Source organism: Cryptomeria japonica, chromosome 3 (genome assembly GCF_030272615.1).
Source record: "Cryptomeria japonica chromosome 3, Sugi_1.0, whole genome shotgun sequence".
In the NCBI taxonomy this organism is placed as follows: Eukaryota; Viridiplantae; Streptophyta; class Pinopsida; order Cupressales; family Cupressaceae; genus Cryptomeria; species Cryptomeria japonica.
In genome coordinates this window covers 427,018,443-427,040,249 of record NC_081407.1, presented here as the reverse complement: position 1 = coordinate 427,040,249, position 21,807 = coordinate 427,018,443, and the positions used below count along the sequence as shown (strand labels likewise).

The 21,807-nt window shown below is 39.9% G+C and overlaps 1 protein-coding gene across 2 annotated transcripts in view; it reads left to right on the top strand.

The window, feature by feature from the left end:
* Positions 1-21,807, top strand: part of LOC131070423 (preprotein translocase subunit SCY2, chloroplastic) — a 241,574-nt gene that overhangs the window by 180,840 nt on the left and 38,927 nt on the right. For both annotated transcript variants that reach the window (XM_058005936.2, XM_058005935.2), the window contains 4 exons: positions 19,366-19,482; positions 19,689-19,824; positions 20,396-20,519; positions 20,655-20,761. In XM_058005936.2, the coding sequence (XP_057861919.1) occupies positions 19,366-19,482; positions 19,689-19,824; positions 20,396-20,519; positions 20,655-20,761 (484 nt within the window). The remainder of the gene's footprint in view (positions 1-19,365; positions 19,483-19,688; positions 19,825-20,395; positions 20,520-20,654; positions 20,762-21,807) is intronic.

Sequence of the window (21,807 nt, the reverse complement as noted above, 5' to 3'; positions counted from 1 at the left end):
TGTCTCATTTGCCTCTGCGGCAACTGGATCATTCTACGGAGGTGGGGTAGGTAAATGATCAAGCTCAACTACTTCATCGTCTGAGTTGGGGTCCTTAGATGAAGTGGCGACCTCTGGCCTTCTTATTGGGATCTTTTCCCGCACATGGGTTTCGAGTGATTAATTGGGGTTCGTCTTTGTCCTCTTTGATGTTCGGGTTCCCTTGATGGCCTTTGCTTTCTTTCTTTTCTTCTTAGGCTTTTCAACTTCTTCCTCCCTTAGCACACTTGACGCTTCCTCGCCTTCTGAAGACTGGGAATCAAGACCGCCTATCAGATGAAATGTGAACTGGGTCCCCTCATGGGTTAGCCTCTCTATCTGCTGGTATAGCCAGCTACTTGTATATCTCTTGGGACCTTCCATTATGTCTTCCAAATTTGTGATCGGGTCCTGGGCCTAGTTAATGGATGGTGGGAGGTCTTTGATTGCCTCATAATTCTGGGTCTACAAGCAATCCCCATAATCAACTATCTGATCCGGGACCCAGCGGTACTCAAAATTCTCATTTGCTGAATACTTAACCTTGAGTATTCTCGTTGGCGGACCTCAAAGTCGTCTAGGCAGTTAGTCCAGTAGTCCTCTATGGATGCTTTACCTCTGTAATGCCTACCATAAGCCTTCTTCCCTAATCCAACGGGGTCGAAGTACTTCTCGGGGAGGTGTTCTTGTAGGCAGTATGATGCTATTTCGTCGAAGGATTCCTCGCCATGCACAAAGTTTTTGAAGTACACATCATTTTTGTTGAAATATCTAGTTAGTATCAGATTCTACTATGCTAAATTTTAATGTTGCCTTCGGCAGTTAAAATTTAAGTAATATGTGAGCGATTAGCTATTGTAATTTTAAATTGGGCCCCAAGTCAATGTTATGTAAAGTGTGGCCCCAATTTGTAAATTAAAAGGTGGTGCCAAAAGCAAGGAAATAAAATAAAAGATAATATTTATAAGTCGGCCTTATAGGCCCAGCCAACTCATTGAGTCTTGTATATAACAAGACTCGATCTACACATTCAAAATATAAGCATTCCATTATCATGCGAATTCAGCTTCAGTCTACACAGCAAATTGCTACTTTGGAGTCTATATAGCGAATACATTAAGATTGCTATTTCGGAGTCTACACAGTGAATTACTCTATTCTGCTGAGCGAACTTGCATGCATTCGAACTGCAAATGGTATTCTTCATTGTTGACAACCTGTGTGAACTTAGCTGGGCAATATATATTGTGAATATCTACCACAAACCGGGCTCACCACCTTGTGCGAAATAGAGTTATGATCTAAGCGATATCCTCATACAAACCTCGCACTGAATTAGATTCAGTTGCTGATTGATTTTGATCTGCACATCGGCATTGGGACAAGCTAGATGACTGTGCATCTGTCATTGATCAGATAAGTGTAATCTGCTAATTAATGAAAAAGGTTTTGATCTGGAGTTGATGCTGGGTTTTTCCTCCAAGAGGGAGGTTTTCCCAGGGCATTCTTGGTGTCTTGTCTCTTTTGTGTGATTGCTTTGTGTTATTTCTGAGTTATATCTAAATCTGATCACTAAAATCAACCATTTTTCGCTATGACTGGATCCTGATTGCTTCTTCTCTCTGAGTATGTGTCCAGCTGGGTCTGCTTGTCTTGCAACTTCTAAGAGGACTATTCTATCTGACGGATAACGGGGAAGTCAGAATGGAGTTTCCTCGAAGCCTGAAATTCTGATATAGGAGAAACGAGGGAACTAAATGAATCATGCTCCATAATTCCATATCAGTGCATTAGCCTGATTTGACAACCTTATATGCAATCCTCCTTGCATCTGTCATAACCCCTCTTTGGACATTAAATTATTGTGATTAAATAAATACGATAATTATAACATTTATTAATTAACATTTAATAATATTGGAAAATCGTCTCATTTATGAGACTTACACGATTTTTCCTCTAAAGTGAGAGGGTTGTCATAACCCCACATCCTGGTGATGTAATTAATACTAGTTTTTGTGATTCTTCATCATAATAATAAATTATCATTTATTATGTAATTAATCACGAGGAGACAGGGGGACGAGTTTTGGGGACTGAAGGACCATGCGATGTCCCCATCGTAGTGTAAACAGATAACATTTAATAAGTTTGTGTTCTGGAGTGGCAGTCCTGAATCTCTAAGTAGTTATAGTTTAGGAATAAAGATTAGAAACTGTGAAGTCTTATAAATAAGACAGTTCCCATAACATTAGTTTTCTTATTCCTCAAAACAAAGGCAAGAAGATGATAGAATAACATTACCAATGATTCATGAAAAGATAAGTAGTAGTCAGACCTCCAATGGGAAGAGCTTCGTTGATGGACCTTCATACACCTACCATAAAATAGTTAGCATCGTAGTATAAAGACTTGCAAGCATCTATGGAACATAAGATGAATCTAAAAGACACACATCCGCCAAACATGAGGACTACAATCATCCGCTCACCTGCTCACAATCATACAATTTGATGTATGAATCCCAAAGGATCAGTGCATAAAAAGATAAGGTCATTAGCAGATCATCTACGGATGGATTGTATAACCAGGATTGACAAACATGTAATCAGATATCTCATATTCCATATTTATGTATTACAAATCTGTATCACTGAATTGTGATCAGCTTGGAATGGGTTGAAGAAAGAACAAATAATATAATCGATATATGAAGACATCAAACCAGATTGAAGATATTTATCTACAGTCCCATATATATATGAGGATGCCGATGACTTTAAACTCATGGAGCTGTGTATTCAATATATAATCAGATGAGAGATCCATAGTTTGATTAAGGCATACATCTTTGCCAAAGGAGGATCCGATCATATTAGTGCTATTCATTGTCATCGATTTCTACTTAACAATAATATCACTTATGTTCAAGGGAGAACCAAACCGATAACAAGGGGATTTTTCTAACTAAACAATAACAATCGGTTATTGTGTTGAAGAGGTGCGATTATGATCAACAAGCGAACATGTGCTAATCCAAGAGACACATCCAACCGATTATGCAAATATATAATTACAATCATTTCTCCCTCGAGGGGGGGGGAATTGGATATTTTGTTTATAATCCAGTTTGGATCGCTCTTAAAGAGCCATTGCCGTAGGCACATTATCGGGAGCACAAATAAATCGTTTCATATCAGAGACAACCCCTATGTTGCAAGCATTGTCGCCTATATCAGACATCGCAGCATTTCAGAATTGCGTAAATATATCAGCATATCAGATACAACAATTATTGCTATAAGCAATAAGCAGAATTGATTGCATGGATTGAAAGATTGCATTAGAAACAGCAACTATATTTGTATAAGCGATAATTAAGGATCAGTCATTATGATAAGAGTTACACCAGAGACAGCAATTCGTATTGCTATAAGCAATACCATTATATCTCATTGCATAGTTATATTGCCACATTAGACATTCAATTTGTATCCCTTATCAATATAGGTGAAAGGGAAAGTTTAAGGACATATTATTCACTTAGCATTCATTTATATTGATTATAATAGAAAAAGCAAGTGACATTAATTGATTTATACTATTGATTATATAATTGATGTTATAATTCGATATTATAATCTTTAGTGAGTTAAGAATTTGGAGTATTTGTCTCTTAAGGACTAATAATTGTAGAAGGGACATTACAACATCATTCAGACCATGCGCATTGTGAATGCATCATTCATGCGCTCATATTGGCTGATTGCATAAGCGATGTTTTTCTCCCTCTGAGCTATGTTGTAATAATACAGCTGAGGGTATCAATCGTTTACCTTCACCTGATTCGGTCCATTCCCAATTTCTCTTGTTCGGATCAACCCTGGCAGCTGCTGATGTCTAGAAAACGTGTAAACCAAGTAGGAAGTCATGGTGAAGTATTTCTTTTTGCGAGCTTGACCAGCTGTGCATGGATGTTGTCGCTTATGATCTGAGCTCAATCAAACTTAGCCTTTCCAATGAAGACCCGCTCCTTGAAACAAAACATCCACTCAAATAGGTTAGAGTGGGGGAGCCCCATGACTCGGCTAAGCACTGTGACCATGTCCCCGTATTCCTCAACGAACTTGCTTCTATAGGTCTTTTTGTTGATCCTAGTGCTCAAGGCTCTTCTTATTTTGAACCATTCTTCGTTTACTAGTAACTTGCACTTATTGGGATTCATATCAAAAGCGAGTTGGGCCTCATCTATGGTTACCGCATTGGCGCCTTCAGGAAGCGAGATGTCAAATGCTTCTCCGATGGAGTGAAATCAGCCATCACCATTCCATTTGCAACTACCACCCTGCTTGTCGGCCGATAGTGCTTTGCGGCCTCAACCACAAGCTCATAATTCTGAATTGCTGGTGGGAAACTTGTAGCCTGTGCAATGCTGCTTTCTAGCATCAGCTTGGGCTTTTCGTATGCATTTGGAGCATATACCCTCTCTTTGAAGTTTTGAATGTCTACATGCCCGAAATTTGTATCTCCAACATTCTCCCAATTGCTCTGGACCTTCGACTCTTTTATCACCCCTTGATACTAATACTTCATCTTTTCAAGCTTGAGGGGAATGTCGGATTTGGATGTCTGTGATGTCCCTGGTGCGTCAAGTGCCTTGGAAGATTCTGCCACTTGATTAGGCATCTATCCTGCACATTAGGACACGAATTACGAGACGAGATAAGGTGAAAAACGTGGGTTAGCAGTGCCAGAAGATGGCGTTAGTACTAAAGTTGTTGAAGAACGAGATAATCAGAATTTGAAAATACGGTAAAACATGCCATTTGAACGACTTGCATTTTAGGGATGGAGATTGAATGCGTTTTGGATCTGAAAATTTTGGTTGGTTTGATTTTGAGCAAGTTTAAAATTTTATTGCTTCATTTGTTGCTGATGTGAAAAATTGCAAACATTTATGCTTTTTAAAAGCGTTTAGTTTTAAGCTTATTTGCCCTGAATGTTTTGAGTGCGTTTGAAAGAAATGATTTTATGTTTTGCAGTTTTTAGACCAATATCCCTAAATTTGCCTAAGTTTCAAATTTTTGGCTAGAGGGCCGAATTTCGCAAATGGTTGTTTAACTGTTGATGATTGTTGCCTAGGGTTAAACTTTAGAACGAACTTGAATTTGCTTTGCATACTAACTCCAGTTAACAACATGATATCAAATGAAGAATTTGAAATCTTTAAACATACCTAGGAACCACTAATTTGTTTGCTTGATACAAATGCTCTTGAAACTTGGCGTTTTGAATGCAGATGAGAGATTTCCGGACAGAAAACCGCGATTTTCTCCTAGACACCAAACTCTTTAAATGCCCCTCATTTTGGTAAGTCGAAACTTGGCACTTTTGATGGAAATGGGCGAAGTTCTTGCCTTTTCAACGCCCCTATAACAGATGAAATTCAGGCCTCGTCTGAAAATGTGACATTTTGGCTTGATATCGTGTTCTTTAAACAATCGACCCTTTCATTTCCACCCTTTTGCCCAATACAAAACTCGGGCGTATAACCTGAAATGAGCGATTTTGAACTTCTGCGATCTTAGGTTAAGCGACCTCACTGCAAGACCCACAAATTGCAGACTTCCACTTTGACATCCCCTTCTAAATTCGGGCCCTGTGCAAATTTAGGGGTTTTCAAATGGACTGTGTGACTCTCCCTGTTTTGTTTTACTTTGCCCACCCAACTTCGGCCATTTAGCCTAAAATGGGCGATTTTTACCTTGCTTATGACATTCGCACACTTTATTGAAATGGTGCGATTTTATCTAGACGCCTCTCCTTTGAATGAAACTCGGTCATTTTGGCCTAAATGGGCGATTTTTTTTTTTTCTGCGATTTGTGGTTTGGTTTGCCTTTCTCGCAAAATACGAGAAAAGGCCGAATTTCATTATTTCGTCTTTGTATCCTTTTAAACTCAGCACTTTGGCAAAAATGTGATTTTCTTTTAAGTTAAAATGTCTTGCCTTTCAAAACTTATGCCATTTTGTTAAAAATGCTCGATTTGTTTTGACTTTGAACACCTAACTCACCTAACATGAAATTCGACCCTTTCAATAAAAAAAGTGTGATTTGTTGTTTTAGTTTCAACACCCCTTTGGCCTTTGTTGTTAGCATAAATTGCCTATTGTTATGTTTGATAATATTTGTTATCCGACAAGGTATTAATTAATTGTATTGAGTGGGTTGTCAGTCTCGGGTAGTTATATGTCGGTTGGTTGACAGTTGTGTACCTGTCGGCAACCGTCGGGTCCTTTAAATATGTCATGTACTGTCAAGGAAGTGGGACGGTATTGTCGGATCTATTGTAATCTTTGGCCGACCATCTTTGGTCTCTTCTCTATAATAATTGAATGTGCGAATAAAGATATATTTTACTGCCGTGTCTGGTATGCATTGTCATGTACATTATCATTTCCTATATTTAATTTACCAGTTGTAGCGGTAAACATTTTGGCGTCGTTGCCTTAAAAGAAATCGGGTCAGCCTTGAGTGATTCATGTCCGTAGATCCCATCAAAGGTGAGAAGAGGCCATAGGGTGGTCAAGACCAAGCAATTAGGTGATCTGTCGATCCTCGGCCGGAGCGAGCACAGAGACGAGTCGAAGCCTGGAAGTACTCGGAGTGTTGGCATGCTGGAGTTGGACGTGTAGAGGAGGCGCGCGTGTCTGGGAGTGCAAGGAAAGCACCAGAACGTAGCGGTTGGAACAATTCACTCAGGTTCGACACACCTGGAAGTACTCGAAGTGTTGGGGACGTTGAAGGTGGACGTGTAGAAGACGCCTGCGTGGCCGAGAGTGTAGGGAAAGCACCGGAACGTAGCGGTCGAAATAGTCCACCCAAGTCCGGCACACAAGGCGAATACACATGTACCTTCCAAGTGAAAACAATGTTGAACACCTAGGAGAAGCAGAAACTGTCGAAGTTCACAGGAGACGGGTCGGAGGACCTGGTACAACATTGCAAAACATGCATTACCATTTGGGAGGCAAATGGCCAAGATGACATGGACTACTGGTTGAAGGCATTTCCCACCATCCTTCGGGGGGTCGCCATTGACTAGTACACACACCTCAACGCCCAGCACAAGACAAGATGGAGTGATCTGAAGAGGACATTCCAGGAGGAATTCAAACTTTTGACGGATGATAATGAGATCGTGGTCGAAATCTATAATACTAAGCAAGGGAAAAATGAGAGTGTACACACTTACAACCGTAGGCTCAAAGAACTGTTGAACAAGATGGAAAACCAGCCAACCGATGGGTTGAAGAAGAGGTGGTTCACAGAGGGATTGATACCCTCACTGCACAAGAAGATGAAAGTAGTGCATCCGTCCTCATACGCCAATGCGTACAATCAAGCGATGGACATCGAGAGTGAAAATAAAACCTCCTCCCGAGAGAAGAGGAAGACCGATGATGATGAGAGTATCAAAGATAACAGTGACGGAGAATCCAAAACCGTACGAGCCCTTCGACGGGATATGTTGAGAATGATGAAAGAATTGAAGTCTGAGAAAGGAACCAGCAATGAAGGTAATGAACTATGTGGTGTATTGAGTGCAAAAGGGAGGGGCACACGAAAGGTAATTGTCCTAGAAATATGTTTTGTGAAATTTGCCAAGTGTTGGGGCATTCAATCAAGGAGTGCCCATACAATGTGAAGATGAGAAGTACACAAGTACTCTTCACACAGGGAGAGTCCAGCCCATCGAAATCACAGAATGTATCGCCAAGTGGTTATTGAAATCAACGAGGGCGAAACCAAATACAGTACGACTCTAGAGGACGTCCTATCATACAGTGTTGGCAATGTAGTGATTGGGACACTTTGCGAGAGACTGCCATAACAAGAAAGACAACATACAATTATTGTGCAAATGGTGTGGACCAGGTGACCATGAAGACACCAACTGCCCTAATCAGAAGGGTATTAATATGCTGGACGTGGAGGAACAAGGGGACGTAGTTTTGGCAATCACAAGAGCACAAACAAAGAAGGCGATGTATTCAAACTCTGGTACGGAAAAGGAACAAACTGAAGTATAACAAGTGTTGACGAAGGAACAAGTAACTTCCAATGGAACTGCAAGTATGTCATTGCGGGAGTCAGAGAAGAACATAGTTCGGCAGGTGCTTCAAACAACCGTACCCATCAAGGTGGTAGACCTTCTTCAAACTATGTCGCAACTTAGAATGGTAATTGCCAACACAGTCATCTAGAAACAATGTAAGCCACACGAGGAGGAACTGGCGGGAAAACCATCAGCCGAAGGGAATGAGTCCAGTGATCCAATGTTGTCGACAGTGAGCATCGGGAGGAAGCCGACGGTCGCCGAGATGGAAATAATGGGGAAGAAGTTAACAAACACCATTGTCGATGGAGGCTCGGGAGTAAATTTACTGCCAAAAGACACATGGAAATGTCTGGGGAAGCCGATGCTTTTGCCACCAACCTTCCACTTGGTAGGTGCTGACCAGCACGACATCCAACTGTTGGGAACATTGATGGCACAAAAAGTAAGGATTGGGACAGAACAATTTTTCTTGGACTTTGTAGTCATCCGGTTACAGAAGAAGGCATACGATGCACTCGTCGGGAGGGGATGGTTGATTATTGCCAGGGCGAATCATAACTGGAAGCGAAACACACTCTTGATCGAGAGTGGCGGGAGGAAGCACATCATTGACTTGAGGAACCAGGCGATGAGTGAAGAACTGGCACCCTCAGACTTTGAGTCTGAGGATGGAGAGTTAGGTATGGACGGAGGGAGGAAAGGCATGAAACCCAACGATGAAGCGGTGCTCGAATTGGAAGATTGCTTTGAGGATGAGACAAGTTCTCGTAATGGATTATTTCATTGGCAGATGGAGGATTATGAAGTCTTCCACCCCAATTGTAACATGCTACAGATTGGTGAAATTGAGGAAGTGCAAAGTCCAATAGGCTCGAAGGAATTGTATGGGATTAGGCCATATGAGAAGGAGAAAAAAAGTTGTAGGAATAATGAAGCACGTCATCTGTATGCTATAGGGGGGTGGTATGAGAGAAGGTTGTACAAGTTGAAAGCACATCATCTGTGCAACAAATCCGTACGAAATTTGGAAGCACACCATTTACCTCAAAAGGATCCGTACGCCCTGCGGAATACTACCCAAGAAGAGTTTCGTACCACAAATCCATATAGAGGTGAAATTCAGAAAAGCCACACAGACAAACCGTACATTGGCAGGGTCCGAGGTTGGACGAAGGGAATAAGGCTCAACCCGTACGAAGGAGTCCGTCCGGAAGGAGACACGAAGGCAAGTAAAGACCAAGACGACATCACATCAAACTGCCAGGAGGAAATTACCACCGTATGGACATCAAACTGCCAAGAGGGAATCTCCATACGGACATCAAACCGCCATGAGGGAATCACCACCGTACGGATATCAAACCACCATGAGGGAATCACCACCGTACGGATATCAAACCGCCATGAGGGGATCACCACCGTACGACCACCTTCTCGTTACCACGTACATCACCTCAGAACCGTACGTCCAACTGTACGACATAATTGTGGAATAATCATACGGACTTCACGTCGGTCATTGCTTTGTATTGTACGGCTTTCAGCTCATTCCGTACGGCATGACAAGTTCATTCATCTCATACAATATCACAGGTGCATTCCTTCTATACGACACCTAGTGCATCGTTCCCTACTTGTCATACGTCAATTCCGTCACGTATGGACATCTCATATTGCCCACATCGTACGGAGGATACTTCATCTCGCACGGACATTGTTGTCGACACCGTACAGCCAAAGCATTTCTTTTGCATCGTACGACAGTGGTTGCATCCTGTATGGGAACACCAATCAGCCGTACATCATCAAACTCAACCTGCATGTGGAGTTCTCATCGTGTCATATATGGTACAATCCTCTCAATGCCATCGTTTCGTACAATGAAGTGGTTTCTTCACGACATGTTGCAGATGTTGGTTAAAGCTCTTTTTTGGCTTCATCAACATTGTTTTTGGTGTCTTAAAAAATCACGGAAGTCATGCGCTACCTTGGGACCCTGCAAGGGGCGCTGCCCCCAAACCCTCATTTGATTTGGTAGGTGCACTACAAGTTGGGGTTGTCCAGTCGAAGTCGCTGTCTGTGGTTAGTCTTCCCGAATATTACTTGATGTTTGCTTGTCGTCTAGAAGACGACTTTTTCTTTTGGGGGGCATGATGTTGTCGGCATAAATTGCCTATTGTTATGTTTGATAATATTTGTTATCCGACAAGGTATTAATTAATTGTATTGAGTGAGTTGTCAGTCGCGGGTAGTTATGTGTCGGTTGGTTGATGGTTGTGTACCTCTCGGCAACTGTCGGGTCCTTTAAATATGTCGTGTATTGTCAAGGAAGTGGGACGGTATTGTCGGATCTATTGTAATCCTTGGCCAACCATCTTTGGTCTCTTCTCTGTAATAATTGAATATGCGAATAAAGATATATTTTAATGCCGTGTCTGGTATGCATTGTCATGTATGTTATTATTTCCTGTATTTAATTTACCAGTTGTAGCGGTAAACAACCTTTATGAAATTTGGGTCTTTTGCTCAAATGAGCGAACTTGCCTTCAGTTTTTAAACGCACCTTTCTCTTTTTGTGTCAAAACTCGGCCTTATTAGAGGTTTTGCGTGATTTGTTCCCTTTCAAGTTAAGACGCCCCTATATGCAAATTTCCCGCATTTAAACTTATTTGTCTGATTTTTGTCTTGGCCCTTTTTTTAGGTGCCTTAATAGAATTTTGGCCAATTGGCTAGGAATAAGCGATTTTTTTACTTGATGAAATGCGCACACTTTACTACCTGTTATAAAGTTCGGGCTTTAGTTTTTCAAGTTTTAACGCCCACCTTGCAAATTGCAAAATTCGGCCTATTTGACACACTTGGGCGATTTTTTATTCGCCTTGGGCATTTTCATTCAGATGGGCAAATTTCTCCAGTTTTTTTTTTTTAAAACCCCTTGTTAGCTTAGCTATCTGACTTATATGTGAAATCTTGCCTTCCCATTTTGAAGGTGTGAACCCTCTGGAATTTAGGAATCAGGTTAGCTCAATTTTCAGGTTGAATCATCTTCTCCAAGCTCAAATTTCTCACTATTGCAGCTTACTCTGCCTACTCACAAAAATCCTCCTGAGACTGAGGCAAAACAACGAAAGTGGGGGGGGGACCCTGTCAACAACAAGGAGTGTGTGCAAGGCACAACGGTATCGAATAAAACAAGGAAAATGATTTTAAAAAACGGCTTCATTTTTGTTCTCTGCGATTCCATTTTGAGTGATTTGCAATTCTAAGCAGACGTAGGGGTTTTTTTTTGGTGATATTTGAGTGAAAGCAAGGGCGGCGTCTTACTTTTTGCTCCTGAGAAGACCAAACCCTATCTCACCTTCTTCCAAATGTTAGGGGATAACGTTATTCTTGGTGTTTTTATTAGTGAGAATAAGGGCAACGACATATGCTCAAACGTTTTAAAGTGTTTTAACTCCTTTTAAAACAATATCATGCTTCTTATCAGGGTCTATTTCAGCATTAGAAGGAATTGAACTAGTGCATTTAGGCCACACGAACTTGGGAAGGGAACAAGTCACTTTGGGTGTTTAAAATGCTACCACACTAAGTTTGGTGTTTTATCAGCGATATGGAAGTGGGGGGGGGGAACAAAAACAAAGACATAACGCTTCCTTTGGTGTCAAACACCAAACCTTGGTATCTTTCTTAGCAGGCTAGCAAGGCAAAAGAGGGGTTCCCTGTTGGAGATGGGGATGGTGTGCCAAGCACAACAGTACCCTTCCAAGCATGGGCATTTAAGCATTTTAATGTTCCCATGATTTTAATAAAATATATTATTGTTTCACCTCATTAACAAAGAGTGTGGGTTGTAAATTATATTACTGCAAAGTGGGATTTGAATTGGAGTTGCTTACTTTTCAAAGTATCCTATTACCATTACACCACAAGCCAATGGGCAATATATTTATTTATATTTAGCATTAATTAATCAATCAATAAATATATTTATAAAACAATAGAATGTTTATAATTTAAACCAGCCTTACAAAACTAGAGGAAAATAGTTTGGTTAATTGCCAAACCAGAACATTTACTTGAACCTAATCCAGCAAGAGAGATTTTTCTTTGGGCTGACAAAGCTTGTTCCCCATCTTGTACTAGGCATTTCTTTAAACATTATAAAGGCCAAGATCATGATGTGATTGCAGTGTGTTCTATCAAGAATATCAGGCACATCATTCCTTAGTAAAAAATCTGACAAAAATCAAAAGATTGTTGTATCTATAACTCATCAAAGTCAAGAATAGAATTCTTCTGGTCATTTTAATAGTTCACGACACTTTCCACTTGTTTAGACACAAGATACATTAAACTTAATCATCATACATTTCTCTTTGAGTTTGTACCAGTGTGGATTACTTGCTCAAGTATCTCAGGAGCTATTATGAGGGTATCCTCTTAGAAAAGGGAAACTCTAATGATCTTTAAGGTTTTCCTTATCACAAGTTCGACATTAAAACTTATCTATTACTCCTTTAGAGTCTACGACCATTACTATAGAGTTGGTTATTGTTGGGCACTCCCATATAACTTCTTTAGTCATCATCATGTTGTTGGGACTAGCTTTGTGTAGATCATCCGACCATTCCATTGTTTGAATCTTTATTTTCTTGATTATTTTTAGTGATTTGAACTCATTTCATGTGCACTATGATGCATTCTTTAGTAGTCTTTGTATCTTCTTTTCCCTTACATTTATGGATTCTAGGTAGGTTTTACTAGTTTAAGACATTAGATTTAAAATGTTTTAGATATCTTTAGACACTTTCTTGCATGGGTTACATGCTTTCTCTATGGGTAGTGTTACCGTGGCTTAAGTCACATCACTGCAACTCTATCCAGCCAACGCAGAACTGAATGAACTCGTCGAGTATCCTATCCTCTCTTGTATAAGGAAGCCCTAATGCTGTTTTAGTTGATCAAAGGGGACAACCTCAAGGTTCCAAATGTCAGTTCTTGACTACGGGATAACTCAACGGTTGACGTGCTTTGTTGGGAGCACAAGGGGTCTTATGTTTTGCAACAAGTTGGTATGTATCTGATTCTCGAACTGGGAAATAAAATCAAAAGGGAAGGGTTAAGGAAACCTAAAATTAACGAGACTGGTATGCGGGTAGACGGATTCAAGATAACCAATCCCTGCTTGGCCAGAATAACTCACAACCTCGCAGGAACGGTGCAATCTTTAAGGGGACTTGGAAGATTTTCAGATTGCAGGAGCATGGCTAAGCACCCACTTTTGGCACAGCTTAGACGGACACCTGCAATTGAACTAAACACAATTAAGGCTCAGGCTAACCATACACAAGGACGTACAATCAGTATGTCTTCAATGGTATGAGCCTGAATCCATCAAATACCTGCACACCAAAAAATCTATCTAAAATGCTAAAAGAAACCATGCACACAGACTAAAACCAAGATGATAAACACCAAATCAATGTCCATTATATTGATTCCAGTTGTCTATTACAACAATTTCTGCAACATCTCTATGCTACTTCTAACTACTAAATTCTAACCAAAATCTAACTATCTAAACCTAAAAATCTAACCCTTTACAATAGAAAGGCCTCTGCCTTTTATAGATTTTATATATTTGAATGATAGCCAGGATGGACTGCATCCAAGGGCCTTGGTCTGCCTTCTAGAAGCATGGCAGCTTTAACCCATGCCCACCCAATTTTAAGTTATCTACCCAACCACTATCTCAACTGCCTACCACTATTTGGCTTTAATTTAGGTTTATCTGGTAGTTGAACATAACTGACCTATGTCCCTTTGTTTTAAAATATCTTGAGCGGGACCCACAGGCAGCTCTTTACAATAAAACAGTTTCGGTCTTTTAAACTGGATTTCTGGAATTTCTTCCAACAGTGTATCCTTTGGGAATGCGCATACTTGTTGTATTCTGAATGTTCTTCGGTCTTTGGTCTCGGTGGTGGACCTCAACTCTGTTGTTCAGGTGGTGGCGCACTTCTCCGCGCTTCATCTTTATCCTTCTTAGGTGCGTTCTTCATTGGCAGCGCTTGGGGCTGTCGCTTTGATCTTGCGCTCCTCCATTTTCACTTCAGGCTTTCTCCTGGTTCTTCCTGACAACATCTTCGACCTGCAAACAATCAATTTTGATCCGCATTAATCATTTTGAAAAATTAAATAAATTAATTTAACAAACACTAAATTTTATTTAACGTCTAGCTTCATCTCGGTGAAGTTCGGGCTTGAGAAGCTCTTTGTGAAATGTATCTTTTAAATATCTCTCCTCAAACATGAAATCCGATCCTTAGATGAAATTCAGGCCTGAGAGGTGTATTGCGAGATGTTAAGTTTAAGCCTTTTAAAGCATATCCAATTTTGAATGCTTCACGTAAAATGTGAGATTTTGGCATTCCATTCTAACACCATCCTTGTGAAATTTCGTGCTCTGGAGAAGAAAGCAAGACTTACATTTTACTTTACAATTTTAATGAAACAACCAAACTTTAAAACTTTCCTCTTTATAAAACTTGACAATTTTAGTTAAAATGAACGACCCTTTTTTTTGTTTTGGGAATTTGGCCACTGAGCTCTCTCCCGCGCGATTTTAACTTTCTTTATGATTTTAGGCTTATCGAGCCGAAATATGTGATCGAGTCCTTTTCTAATTTTCGGCTTATGGAAGTGTTTTGTGCGCTTTGGAGGCTTTCCTCACATTTCGGCCATTTAGGCCGATTTGAAAGCTCTTAGTGATTTTCGGGAATTCTAAAGAAAATGCGAGATTTAAAAGTTGAATAAAGTCGAACTTCAATACGACTTTGGCAAGTATGAACTATGGCGACAATGATTTCGCCCCTCACTACTTAGTGATTTTCGGGCTCATTGGGCTATTTGCGAACTTTCGAACTTGTGAACTTAGTGCTTTATCCTTTTCGGGCTTATAAGGATCATTGCACGATTTTATATTTTATAAGTTTTGGCTTACTAGGCGACGATGTTGCACGATTTGGAAATTTTCGGCTTGCAAGGTCATTTTGCAAGGTTCTGACTTCACCTTATATTCTAGCCTACCAAGCTAAATCGTGCCACTAGGCCCCCCCTTTGCTATTTTTGGGCTTTTGCCTTCCTTTGAGTGATTCGAACTTTGTGTTCTTTTTTCGGCCTTTTGAAGATGGTGCGATTTAGGAGTATATCCGACTATAAGGCTTTTTGGACCAAAATGCAACCTTTAGTTATGGCAACTTTCGAGCTAAATCATGAGCTTTGGCAAGGTTTTGAAAAGTTACATCTTTCGGACATTTGGGGCAAAGTGTGTGATCTTGACTACTCTTCCCATTTCGGCCTGTGAAGGCTTTGATGATAGACGCGAGGGCAACATGAATTCGCCCTCTTAGATGAAATTTCTCTTATTTCGGACTACAAGAGACTTTTGCGAATTTCATCACTTAGCAAATTTCGACTTACAAGCCGATTTTGTGAGTTTTTTGAGTTTTTCAGCCTCTAAGGCCTTTTGACACCTGCCTTTTATTTCGCCCCTTTTGATCATTTTGGGAGATTTTTGACTTTGCAATTCGCAATTTGGTCTATTTGGCCGATTTTGACAGACTGTAACTAAAGGTTGTTTTGAATTTTGGGTCTTTTGAGGCCGAAATGTGAGCTTTAGCCCCCCTTACTTCATGATTTTCGGGTCCTTTTGCAAGAATGTGCGATTTACATCTGGTGGTAAAAGTCTGAATCTTGCTTTGAAAACTCTTTACACAGAACACCTCTCGACACTTTGGCGCCTAGACTCGGGATTATCACGGGATTACACAAAAACTAAAAAAAAACTCAAGAAAGATCCGAACTTCCCAATGGCCCTCCCTTTGCTATTTTCGGGCAGACTTCAAAAAACGATGGGGTCCCCTGTCCACAACATGGTGTGTGTGCAATTTGCACAACAAATGGCGACTCGGCTGGGAAATGTTCCTGAACATTTCAAGGATGATTATCAAGATTGAACCCCAAAATCTCTGATATATACCCCACAAAACAACCCAAATGACAAAAGAGAGAGTCAAAGTAAAAATGAGGTCGCAAACTGAATTAAGTCACCAACCTTGAAAATCAAGTGTGTGCAGTAAAGTTCATTCCAGCTTGAAGAAAGTTGAAACATCATTGTTCAATCAAGACAAGTTACCTTGCAGACTCATACTTCAAAAGCAACCTAGATATTGCCTCGCTGCCAGCGAGCGTCTATAGCCCCGACAAGGTTATCGCCTGTAAGCGCACAAAGATTGCTCTGTTTCCGGTAGATATATATTTTTTTGTTTTTCGATACCGGTAGAGATGTCTACATTCCCAAAGTCAAGTAGTTTGATATTTCTTTGCTTTACAATTTCTTTTCTTTTGATTTTTTCTTTTCTTCTTTACTTTCTCACTTTTTCACATTGGCTAGTAAGCAATAAAGGCTACGTGGGATTGAGTGTTACAGTGGTCGCTGAAGCAGAGCTTCAAATTTTTCACTTGCAATGATTTCCCATTGATAAAACAACAGGCTTGTGCATTTTTTAAGCGTTAATGGTGCAGTGGTCACAATGTTGGTGAAAAACGCAGTAAGCAACTAAATTTTTAAAATGACTAAGGGTTAGGTCATATGAACGAACTACGAGGGCAACTGTCAATTAGGTGCTCTACCAAAGTCAGCATCCAAGAAATGAGCCGGAAAACATCCTGACTTCTCACACCAATGCTGGGAAAAGCAAACACACCTCTTGCAAAATTGACTGAGAGACAACCTTTTCCGAAAGGACACCTACACTACAGCAAAACAAACTAACCAAAGCGGAAAACAGGGAATCTAAGCTAGAACAAAAAAGAAAACTACTCTAAAACAGAAAAGAAAAATCTAAACTAACTATATACAAGGCGAGACTGACTGTACAAAAGGTGTACTATATGCATGCGTTCCCAACCCAGGATGATTTCGCAGTATGTGCAGCAATAACAGGGCAGTGGGAATAGTCCTCAGTTTGGCTGACTTGTCTTTGTACTCTGAAAAGAAAATTTTCAGTTGGCCACTCTCAGGTTTAACCAGGACATTGGGCAAAATTATCAATTGGGGAAGTTCATTAGGTCCATGGTTAATCCATTTACAGGTTGTTTTCCCAGAATATTCAAAATTAAACTGAAATACTCAACATTAACAGCATGGAGGAAAGAAACAACCTGGTGTGTTTTTGAGTCATGCAGAGTGTCGGGTGGCGAAAGATCTTCAACAGCCTCAGGGGGTCACAACTGGTGGTGCAACATCTCGCTTGTGCAAATCAGCATCAGGCTCTCCATCGGATTGCACAGGCTGAAAATCGATCTTGAAACCGAACTTGAATTCTGGAAAGAGGGGTGCATCATCTATCAGTGTGTCTTCATATTGTGTGAACATTGCAGCCTTAGGCACCTCTGTCGACACATCTTCAAACAACAGGGACCCTTCGATTTATTGGTCCTCAAAAACATCCTCAACAGACTCTTGGATTGCATTGTCCATTGGTAGGCCTGTTGTAAACTGCTCTTCGGCTTGTGGTTGATCTTTGCTCACTTGATTTTCATCTTGAAAAACATCTTCCTTTGGTGCAAGGACAGCAAAATCATTTGTTGCCGTAGTTGGATTGACTGGTTCATTTTCGTCAGCACTTGGCAACTCCATCTATTCATCATCAAGGAGTGAGGCTCTGCATTGATTTTGCGTCCATCTATACTCATCTGTAGCAAGGTAGGCACTCCAAACTTTGTTGGTGATGCACTCCTTTGGCTCTTCCGACAGTCCATATTGGGCTTTGTCTTGACTAACTGCCTCCATGCATAGTGAGCAGGTGAATTATGAGTGTGGGGTGTGGTGAATTTTGCACCACCAGGGTGACAACATGTTCTCCAAGCATAATTCTTCATCGAGACCAAACTGGTTCTCGATTCGGTCCTTCAATTGTGTAAACTCCTCGATGCTTGACGGAGGATTAGGGATATCCGGCTGCGCTAGCTCCTCTGGTTTGGGGATATCCCAGAAAAATATTTGTCCTTGCAGTGCTAACTCGACTCTTGACAAAAACGTCAAGCAGTTCAACTCTTCGTGCTCTGTGGTGTTATGGATTCTGCAGTGAGCTGCAGATGCGAATTCGGACAGCTGCCTAGGATATAGCTGCAAACTCAGCCTTTGCTGGATTTGGAAAATGTTGGACTATGGGCAGCCTTCATGAAGTGACTGAACATACATTTTGACTCGGAATTTTTTTGGTATTTTCAGATTTTCTGATATTTTTGTTTTTTGGGTTTAACAGGGATCTTGCATATCCCGAATGTAGCATTTAAATTAGCTCAATGGACTAACTTGCTGTTAGGAACCTGACAGACCCTCCTTCTAGCGCCAATTTTGTTGAGTGCGGAGGAGGGTAAAAAAGCTATAAGGTTACTCCTCGCAAATATAGACTGATATGATCTAGATTTAGCTGTTTAGACATTCATCCTATTCTGCCCTCCTCCTAGTGCCAATTCTGTTGACGTGGCTAAAGTCGCATCGCTGCAACTCTATCTGGCCAATGCAGAATAGAATGAACTCGCCGAGTATCCTATCCTCTCTTGTATAAGGAAGCCCTAATGCTGTTTTAGTTGATCAAAGGGGATGACCATTGAGTTATCCCGCATTCAAGAACTGACATTTGGAACCTTTAGGTTTTCCCCTTTGATCAACTAAAACAGCATTAGGGCTTCCTTATACAAGAGAGGATAGGATACTCGGCAAGTTCATTCTATTCTGCGTTGGCCGGATAGAGTTGCAGCGATGCGACTTTAGCCACGTCAACAGGTAGTGTTTGGTCTAGATTGTCATGCATTTTTTATTCATTTTTTGGTAATTGTTCATCATATTGGATTCCTGCATGGCATTCCTTGCTATTGTAGTGCTTTGTACTTTTGAGTCTTAGAGACCAAGTTTGGTTATTTGTGGACTTTAGTACATTTTCTTTCTTTATTTGTTTAATGAGAAATTATGGTTTCATTTGCATGTTATATGTTGTACTAGCTTCTTGATTTTATTTCAACAAGCTGCAGCATAAAGGATATTTATGCCAAATAAGTCAACAGTTGAGCTATATTTTTATGTTCTACTTTCCAAATATCTTTTCCATTTGTTGATTAAATTTATTAACTATCTTTTGAACAATTTGGATGTGCAGGGAGGGTGCTTCACTTTCAGAAGTTAAACCTTACATTCCTTTCAATATTAATCCAGCAGGAATGCATCCAATCATCACAACGACATATGTTTTGGCTATCCCCTCCATTCTAGCAAGGTATTCTATTTCTAGCAGTCATTTGTAAATGACAAGCAATCATTCATTATCAATGGAAGTAAAAGTATACGTCAATTTCTGGAATCTAATAAATCAAAATGCTCTGAGGTGAAGATTTTTTTTGCAATGAATTATATTGGCTATAATGTCATGTTACAAGTTTTATTTTTTCCTATATCAATCGTTTTTTTGGCTTTTGTTTGCAGAATCTTACCATCTCCCTTTTGGAAAAGGGTGCAAGACATTTTGAACCCCACAGTTGTGGCTGCTTCTGGTTCTAGATCATGGATTTACTACTTGCTACATGCTTTGCTAATCTTTTTGTTCAATATCTTAGACATTGTGAGTGACTAATCAAGCTATCTATAATCATCATAATGCACTTTCTTTTTTGTCTATTAATTTTCTGGTGAATCGGGCAGCTATATAAATTTAGAAAAATTTGAAGCCTTTTTTTGCTTATGGTTTTTCAAAAGAGCTAGCAAATCTTTTTCACTGACTGTGTTCTATATGCACCATATACTGATTTAAACTACCCTGCGATTGATATCCATATTCAATTTTGAAACTCAAGACAAAACAATATAAACATGGTACCCAAATGCTTTATCTAACACCTGGATCTCATTTGGTTAGATAAGTAATTCTAGATAAACACTTGACAGCTTCAAGAATAGTAAGGAGAAACAGTCAGTAGATAAAATATTTGTCCTGCATGGAAGAAGTGTGTTTGGTTCTAAACAGCTGGACGAATGAAAATATTAGATGAAATTGGGACTGACCCATTGTACACCATATACTAACTTATCTGTGGTCAGTTATATCAAGTAAGATAGATCAAGAGGTGCTTGATTCATTTGCTCCCACATTAGGCCAAATTTTTATTATGATACTTTTTCTTTTTGTTACATAGGCCAATTTGCCCAAGGAAATTTCAGATTACATGATGAAGATGGGAGCGAGGATACCTAATATAAAGCCTGGTCAAGTCTCTATGGATTATTTGGCAAAGATACAAGCTTCAACACGTTTCTGGGGTCCATTTACTCTCTTATATTTTCTTGCATTTAATATGTTGGCACTTAATATTATTTTAAATGCAGATGTAAGGTGATTCGTTTGATTTTATATAGGATATTCAAATTCTTGTTGTTATCTTATGTTTTATGTAGGAGGATTGTTGCTGAGTCTGCTAGCTACATTATCAACATTTCTTGATAATCGTTTTCAGATCTTTGATCAGAGATTGCCAATTGGATTTACTTCTGTTCTTATAATTGTATGTGCTTCTAAACTCATACACAAAAATTCAAAAAAATATAATGTTATTATTTTTATTTATATATTGCTAAGCCTTTTGCTGGTTTACCAAATATATTAAAATTATACTTCTTATCAATCAAAGTTTCACATAACCATCTTATAATGGATTTAAAATTCTTACATTTTAGGATGAAAAAATGTTAACAATGACTCCACCATTGATATTAACTTCTAAATCTATGAGATATGAATACACTCCAACCAACTCATAGTTGGGTTGCAATGCTGGTATATTTATGTTGTGTTCATTCATTTCAGTAATTGTTAGTTGTAAACCATTTATGCTTTCAAATGATCCTTTTGGAAATGTATTTGTAAGATAATGAATGACCCTTGGCACACTTTTGTCTTTTGGTTATCGAGGGAAGGGGAAAGCTTTGGGTTTTTTGGCTTTTGAATGAGCCCTTTGCATTCCATCCTTCCTTTAAGGTAGGCCCTGTTGACGGGAATAATCATTATGTTATGTTGTTATATTATGTTTATGTTGTCGTCGGTAATAATGAGTTACGGCGGTCAGTTAGTTAGCCGACGGGTAGGTAGTTGGAGTTGCGACGGTTGTGTCGCGCCCCTTCGGGTATTATATATTGTGTACCTTTTCTTCGAAGGAGGATGATGTTAGTAGTGTCAGATGTAATGTTATAAGCACTTATTGTACATGGACTGTGGAATTAATATATAGGCTGGTTATTTAATATATTTCCATTATGTTCTGTGCATTTACTTTCTGCATTTAACCGTTTACCCGAGAGGGCAAACATTTGGCGCCGTTGCCTAGACGAACTCGGGAACGGAAGACACGGATGGCGCACAGACACAATGGGCCTACCCGTTGGTGAGGTAAACCCGGAGGCCGACGATGCGCAGACAAAACTGTACACGGGAGAAGACACGGCAACGCGAGAATTCTCGATTTTGCTCCAGGTAGCCATTCAGACATACGTTCGACGAGAAGCAGCGGAGGCAGAAATCCCACCAAGTGCCGTGTGGACAGCACTGGAGGTT